Source organism: Exophiala viscosa, assembly GCF_022695815.1.
Source record: "Exophiala viscosa unplaced genomic scaffold EDD37scaffold_2, whole genome shotgun sequence".
Classification (NCBI taxonomy): domain Eukaryota; kingdom Fungi; phylum Ascomycota; class Eurotiomycetes; order Chaetothyriales; family Herpotrichiellaceae; genus Exophiala; species Exophiala viscosa.
Window position 1 is genome coordinate 3,338,857 of NW_026944354.1, and position 13,788 is coordinate 3,352,644.

The following is a 13,788-nucleotide window of genomic DNA, read 5'->3' on the forward strand; positions in this document are numbered from 1 at the left end:
GGAGTTATGCCTTCATGTCTGCGGGGGTAGATAGGAGGTTTGCCTAGGTTTCTTCGAGTTCGAAAGGACGCCTTCGGAATGTAGACGACACTCTGGGAGTAATGTTTGCTACCAGCAGCATTGCGGAGATGAGCTCGCTCCCACCGCTGTGTTCAGGTTGAGTCAGTCAAAATACATGGCCCACAGCGAGTCATCGCAACAGGGTAACTTCATACCTGCACTACACTGCCAATCCTGGTACACATAACGAGACCTTGAGATAGTCATTGTCGCGGCATGTAAGACGTTGCTGTTGATACCCAAATGCGCCAAGTTGTCCAATATAGTCTTTGACCAGCGTGCATCAAGCGGCTGTAGGCTCTCGTAGACTGTGATGAGTTGCGACATAATTCATAGAAAATTGTTTGACTGCCTTTTTCGGAGAAGAAACACTTCCACCAATGAATGACGTTGTCGAGAACGTCGCGTAAACGAAGCGAAGACTCTCTCCAAGTCCGTCTTGGCAAGCAGGGACGGTTATGCCCTTTACAACACCTCGACATCCCTTTCTTTAGTCCTGACCGTGTCGCTGCTACACGCTGTCATGGCGAACTCTTCGCCTACGACTGAATGGCAGTGCGCTCAACCAGCACAATCATCAGGGCACTCTGACCGGACCCGGCGTCTGGGAGAGCCGGAAAACAACCAGATGACAGCAAGGGCGAAGAGGAGCAGCCTAGGGGATTGTGAAAAAGCATCCTGCTGTCCAAATGGCACATTGGAGATTGCATGCTCCATTTTCAGCCAATCTCACATCCTAGTACCTGCATAGCACAGTACAGAGGGTTGCAAACTCAACAATGAGTCAGGGTCAATCACCTATCATCTTCATTGATGCCAATCCGAGCAGTCGTAGCGCGAGGTTCCAGAATCTGACCCGATCACATGCACGCGCACATGCAGCACGCATTTCTCATCCCAAGAATCGTCAGTACAGCCGGTATGCGGGCAAAAAAAAGCCCTTACCCAGCGTCAAATACCTCCGAAGATGACCAAGATGAGGCGATGGCTCCTCTCTCGACGACGGTCTCCCTCTTCAAAGGCAACAGAGATCCATTCAATGCTGGTGCCGTGAACTGCTCGCCTCTCGAGTACGCTGTGTTGAACCGGCTAAGGACACTCATGGTCTCGTTCACATGGTCATCAGAATTGAGTATGCGGAAAAATGGGGCCACGCTCACATCTCAATTCTATGGTTCTTTCAATCTGATCAGCGAAAGCGCCACGACTCATGCATCGGTATCCGCTGCGATGTACATGTGGGATACGGACCGCAGGATACAGGGCCGTCCAAGCGGCGACGTGAATCTTGCCGGCGACAAACATCATGGACAAGCATTGAGAGCCTTGCGACAGCTCCTGGAGGCCAACTATGCTGCAAAGTCCTTCGAGGAACTAGAGCAGATCAAAAACACTGCTTTGACACTCGGCAACTGTGCTTTCTACAGTGGTAGGTTTGACGATTGCGTGCTCCATTATGCTGCTGGATAGAGGATCATCCAGCTTATGGGTGGATCAGAGGCTCTACCACGACTTCAATTGGAAATGGACGTCTACGGTCTGTTGAATATCTCCATCGTGGTCGGATGTCGGCCTCTTATCGCCAGTTCGGAATTTGACCCTGGCCCCCTATCTGGTTCGCCACATCTGTCGTCGCTCGTGCGATCGTGTGTCGATGACCGAGGTCCGAGTACCAAGAAATCCGTGGCTTCTGCAATGTCCCCTACACTCATGGCTACACATGCTGAGATAAGAGAGCTTCTGGATGTACAGGGAGCCAAATTCAAGTACGCATCTTCGGCAGCCAAGGAGGTTGAGAGCCTCTTCAGATGGTCCCATTTACGGTGGATGGCAGCCCGGACGAGACTATTTGAACACTGGCGAGACCTAGCGGATGCTACTATCGACGGCTCTACGAACAACCAGCTCGATCTGGCACTGTGCCAGCCGACCATGCTTTTTGAAAGATGTATCTTTGAAGACATGCATTCCCTTGAAATGAGGTTTCAGCTCACTCGGCTTACCTATGCTATGGTTGTCGCCAGTCTACATGGCATGAAACCAGAATTTGATATCACTCAAGCAGCCACCGACACAAGAAAATATGACCTGCTATGGATATACTCCGTCGGTGCATGAGTAGAGGATTTATTCTCGGCGGCACTATCGCCCTCAGACACTATGCAATACGCCTTCTTCGCCAATCGATTCACTAAGCTAGCCGCTCAACTCTCTTTCGACAGCGTCGGAGCCATGGCCCCACCCCTCTGCGAGAACTATCTCTACATCCCAAAACATCAGGACAAGCCCTTGCAAAGACTCTTGGGAATCAACTGGCAGAAGCCTTTGTCATTTCGCGTGCAACCTCTGGAGCGAGAAGTCTAGTGATTGACAATGTCAAGGACGTAATCTCGGTGATTACTTCCTCAGATTACCATCTCCTTGATATCCAGTGCCATCAAGTGAGAGCTTTATTCTTCCTCTTTGGTCGGCTCGTAAGTACTATCAGGATCATGCGAGGTTTCTCATACGCATGATCCAGAACCGTGGCTACCAGGCTATCTCACCACGCCCACATCATCTTGTGTGCGAGGACTCTTTCGCCCAACCTCTCGTACAAGAAAGGATTGACCCAGCTATCGTTTGTCCGACTCATACGGCCAAACACCGCGCCACCCTTCCATGCCACAACTTGCGGATCGAGGTCCCTCGGTGGCCGTGAGATAATGATGTCCTTGCTATAGCCGGGCAATATTCCTTTGAGTGTATCTTCCAGATGTCCAGCCAACCCAGGAATGATGCTTGTGCCCCCAGTGAGCATGATACTGCTTAGCAGATCACTCGTCTTTTGCGCCGAGCCTCTAGCCGCGTGCGTGACCGACGTGACAATTGCATTGGGAAGCGGATAGATCGGTAGGATGTCGTCTCGGCGCTCAATACTAACGGGCTCCTCTTCCTCTTCTTCAGCCTTGGGCTTCTCTTGGACAGCGGCGCCTTCACCGTCCTCAAGTTGAGGGGTGCCATCAAGTTGTCGTGCAGGGGAGCTAGCGGCCGAAGGTTGTGGTGTCGCGTCCATCTCTTTAATGTTGCTGAACGAAGGGCGGCGAGAGTCGTTGGCCGGCTCTTCTTTTGTCCCGTTGGTATGACCGTTGGTGAGTCCATTCGCTTTTGCAGCCTTCTTGATGGTAGAGTTGATGATCTCTTCGGGCGCAATCGACGTGAGGATTTCGGCTTGTGCGGTCGAGCTGGGGTCATTGGGCTTGCCATCGTAGATATCATAAGACTTGTCGACCAATTTTCGCCGGCCGTTAAGCTTGCCAGCATCATCAAAGATGGTGGGTTTAAACATTCCCATCGGCGCGAGGATGACCTCGTCATATATCTTGAAGGTGTATTTCCTTGTGTCCTGGTCGGGAGCTCGAAGGTGGAAGTCGTATAGTTGCACTGAGATATCGGCCTCAGTCATCGTACAGAATTTCTGCTTGAGTTCCTCGGCAAGCTGGAAGTCGAAGCGTCTATTCAGATTCAGCTCCGCATATGGAAAATGGTTGTATATGACCATCTTCACGAAGGCCTCTGTGATGTCCCTTCCTCCATACTTCAAGTTGACGCGGGAGTTTTCAATAATCATTCCATCTTCAATACAAGACACTGATGTCTTTTGTGCTCCAATGTCGACGATACAACAGGTGGTGAAACCTGCGCCGAAAGACGAGGCTAAGCTCTCTTGGACAAAGCAGACTCGTCCGAAGCCAAAATCTGAGATCGCCATATCGAGCAGAGTGGTCACATATGTTCTCTCGTAATAGTCGGGTATCACAACAACGCAGCTGTACTGTGCCCGTTCTCCACGACTCTGAATCTTTACCTCTAATTGAGATGTGATTGCATCCTCAATGATGATCCGGATATCCTCATACAGGAGCTGCTTCGAAGCATAGTCGCGCTCGTTGAGCCAGCCCAGCCGAATTGGCCAAAATAGCTTGTAGCGAGGCGTTGACTTGTCGGGTATTCGTAGTGCAGCTCTTCCCGTAATGTACTCCGGAGGACGCTGTCCCGGCCCTGACGTTTCTGTCCAGTCAATCTGCATGGTATCGTTGTGTTCTGTAATAGTCTCGTATGTATTTCTCCTGTTGTAGCTGGTGACCATATCCCTCGATTGAGGCAACACTTTCCTCTTGTTCATCCTCATTCTCAACTTGAGATCATTGGACATGCCCGTGAACTTCTTCTGGAACTCGTCACCAAACCGTTTCTCAGGTTCGGAGGGGTGCGATCCGTTGTCGAGTTTTGCTCTCTTGGGCGCTGGTTCGCCGTCTCCTTCTTCGCTTTCCGAATGAGGCGCTCGGCGCGCGATGACCATAGGGACTGTCTTGGGAAGTGCATCGTTTGCGAGACCAATCCTCAAGTTCTGTGACCCAAGGTGGATGACAATGGTCTTAGCACCGCTCGCGGCTTCATCTTCAGCTTCTTCCTCGCCCTCTTCCATTTCAATGTCTCCATCTGGTCCAACGGTTTTGCCTTGTGCCAGGGCTCGGTCTCGGTCTTTGGCTTGTTTGACCATCTTGCTACGGGCCTCCTCCTGTTGCGTTCGGACCGCGAGGATTTGTTCATCTCGTTTGAGGTAGTCTGTTCTTCAACATCAGCCTCGATCATTTATAGCTATTGACACATTGCATACCGGTGTAATAATTCTTCTGATTGATAGGTATTATTTGCGGCCACGATGTCAATTCCATGTTATTATCTGTTCTCTCGAGACCCTCCTCCCGGAGTAGGGCCTTGCCACTCTTCTTGCCGACCATCTTGAATGCAGCTCGCGCAACCAAGCAGACAACTATCGGTATCGAAGACCAGTGACGGGGTATGCGCTCAAGGGTCGAATTAAATCTCCAAGGCTAGCATATCGAGAGTACCGCAGAAATTTCGCATTCGAGTTGGGCTTCGGATCACAGCGGCGTTTGGTTGCGTAGATGTGTACAAGGTGAAAGGCTAGAGAAATCGTACCTGGCTCTAAGAATGTGGTGGTGTTGCGGCGCGTGGAGAATCTATTGACAAGGGCACGCAGGCTTCGGAAGGCTTACCTAAACTACCTAGGTAAATTGCCCGCCAAGATGGAGTTCAACCTTCAGCCGCTGACAGCACAAATCGACATTTGCTGTTTTCCTCCTTCCGCGACACAATTGCCCTCAGGTATGTCACCGTGCTATGAGCCAGTCGAGGTGCTTTAGGCTGCCGTGGTGCGAAGATACTACGGTTTCTCCGATCAGCCAGAAGGTATTTACAAGAATCACGCGGTCAGACAGGTGAGTCGCGAGAGGTCGTTATGTCGCTTCATCGACCACACTTCGATTCGAAGTCAGTCGAATCAGCCGCACCTTAACCGTGTCAAATCTAATCGAGGCGTGTGCAAAGGGAGGCGCGTCTCTCATCATCTCAGCCGATGAGGGGACTATTTAACGGTTTGTATTGCACTCCCTGCGACCAGCGAGCCGCCCCAGCAGCGGTGGGTTTTCACGTGGCAAGATCCGAGAGTGCGGTCAGGCTGGGCCCTGCATATCGTGCATCGATAGTGGCTTTTTAGCGACCAGCTTCTCGTGTCCAAAAATCAGGTGCGCAGATTGTCAGTACGCGATTGGTACAAGAGGCCCCTATTTCCAGGACCTCTCCAAGTGGTACGCACGGAGGGCGACTAGTTACCATGCCCTTCTGCCACATACTTGGAGTCTTGGGGTTCGGGTGGAAAGATATGGGCCGTACTTTGGTTCAGCCTTGTCCGAAACGAAGTTGAGATGAACATTCCAAGCGCCATTCACATGATTGAGCACAGAATGTCTGTCTATGTCATTGCTCATATCGTACGAGCACATCTGGATACGTTCCCTCCCATGGCGACGTGACATACGATGGTATGGTGAGCCATGGGGAAGTTGACACCGTGAGAAATGACAGTCTAGTCTAGGGGCCGCCACAAATGTCTGGAGAAAGCTAGGTCATGGGGCTAGCCAATGCCTGTGGTGAGACCAGCCCCATACAAGACATATCGTCGATTTCGTCGTATCTCGACCTACGTGCGGCCGAAAGCGTGCACATCTTATGGAGGGTCGGATAGATGGTCCTGGCGGACGTGGCTGCCATCTGGGTACCCAACACCAGCATGGTCAAAGTGAATTGCAAAATGAGGAGCCTGCCTCGCTGGGGCAGGAGGTTTCCATCATCCATTCTGTCCGAAACTGAGAGCCTTACCTGCGTCAAGTTCTGTAAGTAGAATCCTGTCCTCAACGAACACAGGATTAGCACAACCACTAATGTATTCGGCGTCAGCATTGATCTCTGGGCGATTGTCCTAACAAGAATGGCCATCAAGGAGATCTTTCATTTCAACGAGGAAGCTTACAAGGAACGTGTCCATGGCTGCGGTAAAGACAAGTCCTACGAAAAGCTGGCCCACCGAGAGATCTGTAGACGACGACGCATTTATTCCTGTGGAGTCAAAGTTGTCATTTGCAGCCTGCTTCTCGTTCCTACATGCGGCAGCACTGGTTTTGGACTCTTTCTTGGACTGCGCCAACGTTCCGTCGCCAAGAAGAAGTACCACCATGTCGTAGAGGCAATGAGAGCTCACGGATTTCCTCTCCCGGAGCCGAAGAGACGAGACAAGCTTGTACCTCTTGCCATCAACGTCGTCATTTATACAATCTCCCTTGGGCTGCTGTTTGGCCTTGAAGAGGTTGGTCTTGTTGCGGCGAACGAGACCGCAGAGTATGGACTGCAGGGCACTGCAAATATTGTCGATCCATCGCATGCGGCCGAAGCTCAGCAGTTTCTCGTCAACCCATCGGATTTCCTGCACGGTCTGGCTCACGGCGCCGACACCCAAGCTTCAGAACTACATGGGCTGGTCAGTCCGAATGAGACCATGGTCGGGCACGCCATCATGCACAATATGGAGCAGCCCATCTCTGAGACAAGTTACCAATACATGTCTGGGGAGACCGCTGGTGCTCAGCTCGCGCCGGTGGTCGAACGCTTCGCCACGGTCACCTTTGCTTCTGAGGGCTTGGAAAGGATTGCCAAGGCTAGTGTCACTCACCAGATTAACCGCAAACCCGTTGCCAACTTGAAGGAGAAAATGACCATTGTAACGGAGACTGCGATATCGATGGAGGGAAACAAGATCGTCCATTGACGAATGCGTATTTTCTATGTCCTTTTCGACGAAGAAGCTCGATTACTTGTTCCGTGTTGTCGCTTCGGCGTAGTGAAAACAATGTCAATGATCAGTCCTACCAAACAATGTGTATAACCCTCACTTATATCTAAACTGCATCAGTGGATATACTGTATTTAATTCTCGTATCCTAAAACCTGGGCATAATAAACTGACTTTCGCTTTCACCAATTCAACGCGTCCTGCGTGAAGTGCCTAATCCAGTTCGACATCCACAATCTCCCAACTTTGTCAGGTGGGCTTCTTCCATTTCATCTCTCAGTCGCCTACGTTTGAGCAAAGGCGAAACAGATGGACGGTTTGAATTTAAAGCAGCGCGGGTCAGATGCTGAGTACGGGGAGATTTTAGCCGGTCTTAAAAGTGCCAAGTGGCGGCCTGTCGCTTTGATATCCGAGGAAAGTAAACAGAACACATTACAAGATTGATCCTTTCGACCACCGTCTGTCCGAGCTGCCCGATCATCAAAGACCATCGCCCGCCTAGACATTATACAGCACTGTCACGGCCCGGTCTCGGCGCAAGGACACTGTCACACCACAGGGAGCGGCATGAGTCTGTGACCGCTCGTGTGCTGATTCTACCCATTCCGCCAGCAGCCGATCGAACTCGTCAACAACCATGGGACTCTCGATATCAAAATACTTTTCCACTCTGATATGGGGCAAAAGGGATATACGAATACTGATCCTCGGACTCGTACGTCTCTCGATCTTCCAAGCCCCAGGGGAAGCCAGACTGATGGACAATGGTTAGGATAATGCCGGCAAGACGACTCTACTATACAGACTGAAGGTCGGTCTCAATGACGCAGGACATGGTGTTTGCGATTCTAATTATACCAGATCGGTGAAGTGGTAACAACGACACCGACTATTGGTTTCAATGTAGAGTTCGTCTTCAACCTGATCTCCGCTGGGGAGCCCATCCGACTGACGCCCACAGGTCGGTCCAATATGGCAATTTGAATTTCGATGTCTGGGACCTCGGTGGACAGACATCTATCCGACCCTACTGGAGATCATACTATGCCAACACAGCGGCCGTAATATTTGTGATCGATTCGACAGATATCGAACGATTAGAGACTGCTGCCGACGAACTCAAATCGATGTTGAACGAGGAAGAACTCAAAGACGCAGCTCTACTAGTGTTTGCGAACAAGCAGGATCAAGTACGTCGAAGACCGCTTCCTCTGGAGATGCAGCTAACGACAATAGCCCGGAGCCCAAGGTGCCGGAGAGATTTCAGAAGCCCTGAAGTTGGGCGAACTCAGAGATCGGAACTGGAGTATTGTTGCATGTTCGGTCATTGATGGCAAGGGCATCAATGAAGGCATGGATTGGCTCTCGTAAGTTCAATCTTGTTAGGGATTCCCTACAATGTGCTGACGGATATATCAGTCAAACTGTACAGTCTGAATCATGAAGTCTTGATATGATATACCCTGCATCAAATGGCGCTCTTTGACCAGGCCTTACTCCGTGCTATCCTTTTGGCAAAGCAATTCCCGTGCAAGTGACGGTGGCAGGCTTCCTCCGCCCGGTGAGAACACAAGTTCAATTCCTCTCGGAAAAGGATGCAGCCTCATTGCAGCTGCCTAATGCATCCCATCTGACCTCTGCCCGGTTCTACAGTCACACTCCGTCTCCTCATGACTTATTAGTCCGTACAAATGCGAATAGAGCGGCCTTGGACAATGGTATACTAAAGTGTAGTGATGGGATATATAGGGTTGAATATGCATGCGGGCAACAACCGAAATGCGGAGTGCATCTGGTGCATTGGCCGACTCGCCGACGCTTGTTTCGTCGCACAGCTACCAAACACCAGATAGTCAGTGAATGACCTTGTGACATCTCCATTCAACCTAATTGTGATCACTGTCCTTGTGTATCACCAATCCCGACTGGTACTTACATCCACCTCTTCTCATGTACTAGAAAATAGCGACAACATCATTCATCCTGGCTCGACCCAAGTCTCTCGTCATCCTCATCACCTCCGCCGCTCTCTTCTCCATCGTCTTCCTCGTCATCCTGGCTCCCTTTCGCGCCCCTGCCAGGCTAGGTTCTATTCTGAGCCAACTTCGGCCCTTCAAGCCGACTACCTCATCCACGAGTCCGTTTAGACCAGTGACGACCTCCGCCATGAGTGCAGGAAAGTTTCGCAAGCCTCCGCAGGCCCCTCCAAGTTTCACAGCGACCCCAGAGTCGGTTGTGAAGGATACCAAGGACATGCTGGCAGAGTCAAATAAGATCACGGACGATATCGTAGCACAGATATCCAAGAACGACGCATCGTTCAAGAATGTCGTCCTACCTATGGCTGTCGACGAGAATCGGCAGACATTGAAGGCACATATCCTCGGGTTCTACCAGTCAGTCTCTACAGATCAAGCACTACGAGATGCATCGACCGAAGCCGAGAAGCTCATGGACGACTTTGGCATTGAGGCTGCTATGCGGGAGGACGTCTTCCAGCTGGTGGATGCCGCTCTCAAGAGAGGCGACAACTTAGATGCCGAGTCGCAGCGACTGCTAGAAAAGGAACACAAGGGCTACGTCCGCAATGGTTTGAACATACCCGCAGGTCCCAAGCGCGATCGGTTTAAGGAGATCAAGAAGCGTTTGAGCCAGCTGGGCATTGCGTTCTCCAAGAATCTCAACGAAGAGAAAGGCGGTCTGTGGTTCACTGCTGCAGAATTGGACGGTGTGCCCGAAGACGTCTTGTCCTTACTCAAGAAGGAGGATGACAAGTATTTCCTGACATTCAAATACCCCGACCTCTTCCCTACACTCAAGTATGCGACCAACGCCGCCACTCGCCAGAAGCTTTTCATCGCCAACGAGAACAAGTGCAACCAAAATGCGCCCTTATTCCGCGAAGCCATCATTCTCCGAGATGAAGCCGCTCGACTATTGGGATATCCTAATCACGCTGCCTTCCGGATCGAGGACAAGATGGCCAAAACACCGAAGACCGTCGACGATTTTCTCGGCGATCTTCGTCAGAGACTGAGCCAGGGTGGTCTGGACGAGATCGAGACATTGAAGAAGTTGAAAGAGGACGACCTGAAGGCCAACGGCGAAAGCTTCGACGGGAGATACTATCTTTGGGACCATCGATTCTACGACAGGGTGATGGAGGAGAGGGATTACCAACTTGACCAGCAGTTGATCGCCGAATACTTCCCCTTGCAGACGACCATAAAAGGTATGCTCGAGATATTCGAACAGATCTTCGGGTTGGCCTTCGTCGAGATCGTGGGCAAGGACCGAGATGCTGTGTCGCCGTCTGGCAAAGGTGATGATATTGTCTGGCACGAAGAAGTACAAGTGTTCAGTGTCTGGGACGATGAAGGTGAGGGTGGTGGTTTCGTCGGCTATCTGTACCTCGACTTGTTTCCTCGCACCGGCAAATACGGTCATGCTGCCAACTTCAACTTGCAACCAGGCTTCATCCAAGAAAATGGAACAAGAAGATATCCGGCAACAGCCCTTGTTTGCAACTTCTCCAAGCCGACAGCCAAGAAGCCCAGTCTTCTCAAGCACGACGAAGTCACCACCTTGTTCCACGAACTTGGCCACGGCATTCACGACCTTGTCTCACGGACCACGTACTCGCGCTTCCACGGTACAAACACGGTTAGAGACTTTGTAGAAGCGCCGAGTCAAATGCTCGAGAATTGGTGCTGGACGCCATCACAGCTCAAAGCATTGAGCAAACACTACTCGACCTTGTCATCCGAATACTACGTCTCGTGGCAAGAAAGCTCCAGCTCAAAGGGTGAAAAGCCCGAAGAACGCATTCCCGACGATCTGATCCAGAAGCTGATCAAGACCAAGAACCTCAACGGAGCTTTGTTCAATCTTCGCCAACTGCATTTCGGCATCTTTGACATGACCATCCACGAGCCCAAAGACCACGCCAGTCTCGAGGCGATGAACATCTCCGAGACATACAACGGACTCCGAAAAGACATCAGCAAGATTGACGGACCCGAAGCGCTGGGCGAGGGCAACGGCTGGGGTAATGGTCAAGCCACCTTTGGTCACCTGATGGGCGGTTACGACGCTGGTAAGTACCTGGTGTCTCAATCTTAAAGTTCATGCTAATCTGTGTCCGCAGGCTATTACGGCTACCTCAGTTCCCAAGTATACTCGACCGACATGTTCTACACGGTCTTCAAGAAAGATCCCATGGATCCCAAGGAAGGTCGCCGGTATAGGCACACCGTGCTTGAGAGAGGAGGTAGTCAAGACGAGATGCAGACTCTGATCGACTTCTTGGGCAGAGAGCCCAAGACGGACGCTTTCTACGAGGAGCTGGGCCTTACCAAGGGTACGCAGTCTGGCGCGGGTACGACGTGATGGCAGCAAATTCGTCGACTTATATACCTCCTGTGATCGCGTGTACCTGTACATACATCCTTTTTCGGCTCTCTGGCGTCCACCCCAATGGCAGTGATAGATCGGGTGGTACGGACTGCATCAAAAGGAAACCTACAAGGCTTGTAGCATGTATACAAATAAGACATGATCTAGGAAACTAGTAGTACATTTAACCGGCCTATATCCATATACAGCCCGCGTTACATAATGAAACAAGAAAAGTGATGTTGTTACATAGGACACAGTCCTCACCATGCGTATATCCCCTGATCTCCGTCAAGCCAGGTCCACGAGTCCACCAGGCTAGGGATGTGCACCTAAAACCGCCTCTCAATCTTGTAACATCCGTACTTATCAACACTCACATTCGCCGTCGCCGGCGCCCAGATCCCCCGACTCTGATCCCTGAGTTCCATCCCGCCTTTACGGCCCCACACATCTTCCATCTCGACACGCTTCTTACTCTTGGGCTTCCCCTGCTTGATGCGCAGCTTCTCGAAGAACACATACGCGCCGTAAAATGCCGTGGATTCAGAGCCCTTGATCGCCCCTTTGTTGTTCAAGAACCGTGTAAGTCCCTGGGCCGCGGTGTGGCGCGAACTGTCCTCGCCAAGGGCGCGATTGACTTCGCGGACGAAGCTGGCATTGGTGGCGTATGGAGTGTCGCGGAGGTACTTGTTGATCTTGGTGCGGATGTCATCGCAGGTGTCGTAGACTTCGACGCTGTCGTTTTCTTCGCCTGGAAGATGGAATCCGGAGACGTCGTTGCGCGCCTCGATCTCGGCTTGTTCTTCTTTCTTGGTTTTGTTTTTGCTCTTCTTCTCGTCGGTCTTGTCGTCGTTCTTGCCCTTGGTGCCGGTGGACTCGTCGGTACTCTTGCTTTTGTTGGTGGTGTCGGTTTTGGCTTTCTTCTGGCGCGGCATCTTCAGGCCGGCGAGTTCGCGGCGTTTGAAGAAGTCGTGGGCTCCGGTGTACGTGTCGCTTTCTGCACCCTTCTGCCCATTCTGGCCCATGAAACGAGAGTACGAGTTGCCAGAAACCTGGATTTTGTCTTGAAATTCACCAACCTTCATTTCACCACTGTTGACGAACTGGCGAATCTTGGAGCGGATTTGGTTTGGAGTCCATTCCTACAGATGAGGTCAGACGAGTCGGGCTTTTACATAGACTGGCCATAAGTGGTCCTCGAGAGGGACGTGCGTGACCGACTCCCCATCTACTGTGACGCAAATCCGGGGTATTCGATCTGCAGGAATCACGGTACGCGGCAATAAGGAAGGAGGAGAAGAATTGTGACAAAAGCGCAAGAGAAAGACAACTTACAATGAGCATAAGATCTGGGAGCTCAATGTCGTCGGGGTTGATGGCGGGTTCACCACTCTTGCGTTTCTTTCCACTCTTTGGCTTATCATCTATATTCTGCAAAGGTTGTCAGTGACTTGCAAACAGCAGAGGACGACACTTACCTTGGCACCACTTTTGGCTAGTATATTCGCGCTTCGCTCTCCAAGCGGTCTTGCCCCGGACATGTTGATGGAATCAGACAGATTGGCAAGGCTCATGGCGATATTGGCAAAAGGGTCTGAGTGAGAGGTCTGTATGGGTGCGAAGTGATTGAGAGACGTGGGGAGGGCGGAAGCCATTAAGAAAGAACGAGAAGAGAAATCTCGATGGATAAGTAGCTAATCAATGATATATCGAGGCAATGGAAAGTTGTCGATCACAAGTACAAAGGACACGGGAGGAAACCTGGAGTGAAGCATCCCAAGTCGAAGCCTGCGACGTCATTCTGAAGCGCGTTAAGATCAACAAACTATCGGATAGCGTGTTCGCAGGGGATGCGTGGTCACGTGCACAAACTCGTAGTCGGAAGTACCATACCACAGGAACTCACCTCAAGAGTTCCTCACATGCTACTATGGTCAATGATCTCCACCAACTCATCTCATGAGTAGAGCGACACATGGCAAGACCAAAGTGCTCGTCATCGCCATGATCGGAATATCAAGGCCAAGATTGTGGTCGGAGCTGGAACTGTTGCCGATCCCAACTGGCCATCTTGGCTGAAGGATGTGTTGCGTGGTGGACATTGATGAATATTCATCAGCGCTGGAACCAATGTGCCC

General features: G+C 51.2%; 6 protein-coding genes across 6 annotated transcripts; 4 read left to right on the plus strand and 2 right to left on the minus strand.

Moving 5' to 3' along the window:
• Positions 1-502: 502 nt before the first annotated feature.
• EDD37DRAFT_677809 (uncharacterized protein) lies at positions 503-2,178 on the plus strand (the record flags this gene model as incomplete). Its single annotated transcript, XM_062819620.1, is given in 3 exon segments — positions 503-979; positions 999-1,493; positions 1,533-2,178. The coding sequence occupies 3 exon segments, from the start codon at positions 840-842 to the stop codon at positions 2,176-2,178; spliced, it is 1,281 nt and encodes a 426-aa protein (XP_062673733.1). The 5' UTR covers positions 503-839.
• Positions 2,179-2,390: 212 nt separating this feature from the next.
• EDD37DRAFT_279745 (uncharacterized protein) lies at positions 2,391-5,074 on the minus strand. Its single transcript, XM_062811037.1, has 2 exons — positions 4,721-5,074; positions 2,391-4,668 (listed from the first exon to the last, which is right to left on the minus strand). Exons 1-2 carry the CDS (start codon positions 4,842-4,844, stop codon positions 2,603-2,605), a joined length of 2,190 nt encoding a protein of 729 aa, XP_062673734.1. The 5' UTR covers positions 4,845-5,074; the 3' UTR covers positions 2,391-2,602.
• Positions 5,075-6,136: 1,062 nt separating this feature from the next.
• On the plus strand, positions 6,137-7,318 carry EDD37DRAFT_279859 (uncharacterized protein). Its single transcript, XM_062811039.1, has 2 exons — positions 6,137-6,299; positions 6,364-7,318. Exon 2 carries the CDS (start codon positions 6,395-6,397, stop codon positions 7,226-7,228), a length of 834 nt encoding a protein of 277 aa, XP_062673735.1. The 5' UTR covers positions 6,137-6,299; positions 6,364-6,394; the 3' UTR covers positions 7,229-7,318.
• Positions 7,319-7,889: 571 nt separating this feature from the next.
• EDD37DRAFT_656531 (ADP-ribosylation factor-like protein 1) lies at positions 7,890-8,696 on the plus strand (the record flags this gene model as incomplete). Its single annotated transcript, XM_062818836.1, has 6 exons — positions 7,890-7,967; positions 8,025-8,063; positions 8,114-8,160; positions 8,214-8,442; positions 8,489-8,619; positions 8,672-8,696. 6 exons carry the CDS (start codon positions 7,890-7,892, stop codon positions 8,694-8,696), a joined length of 549 nt encoding a protein of 182 aa, XP_062673736.1.
• A 722-nt stretch (positions 8,697-9,418) lies between these two features.
• On the plus strand, positions 9,419-11,641 carry EDD37DRAFT_656532 (thimet oligopeptidase; the record flags this gene model as incomplete). The annotated part of the gene is made up of 2 exons (XM_062818837.1): positions 9,419-11,348; positions 11,400-11,641. 2 exons carry the CDS (start codon positions 9,419-9,421, stop codon positions 11,639-11,641), a joined length of 2,172 nt encoding a protein of 723 aa, XP_062673737.1.
• Positions 11,642-11,824: 183 nt separating this feature from the next.
• Positions 11,825-13,437, minus strand: EDD37DRAFT_623531 (uncharacterized protein). Its single transcript, XM_062816114.1, has 3 exons — positions 13,129-13,437; positions 12,986-13,081; positions 11,825-12,792 (listed from the first exon to the last, which is right to left on the minus strand). Exons 1-3 carry the CDS (start codon positions 13,303-13,305, stop codon positions 11,980-11,982), a joined length of 1,086 nt encoding a protein of 361 aa, XP_062673738.1. The 5' UTR covers positions 13,306-13,437; the 3' UTR covers positions 11,825-11,979.
• Between the last annotated feature and the right edge of the window lie 351 nt (positions 13,438-13,788).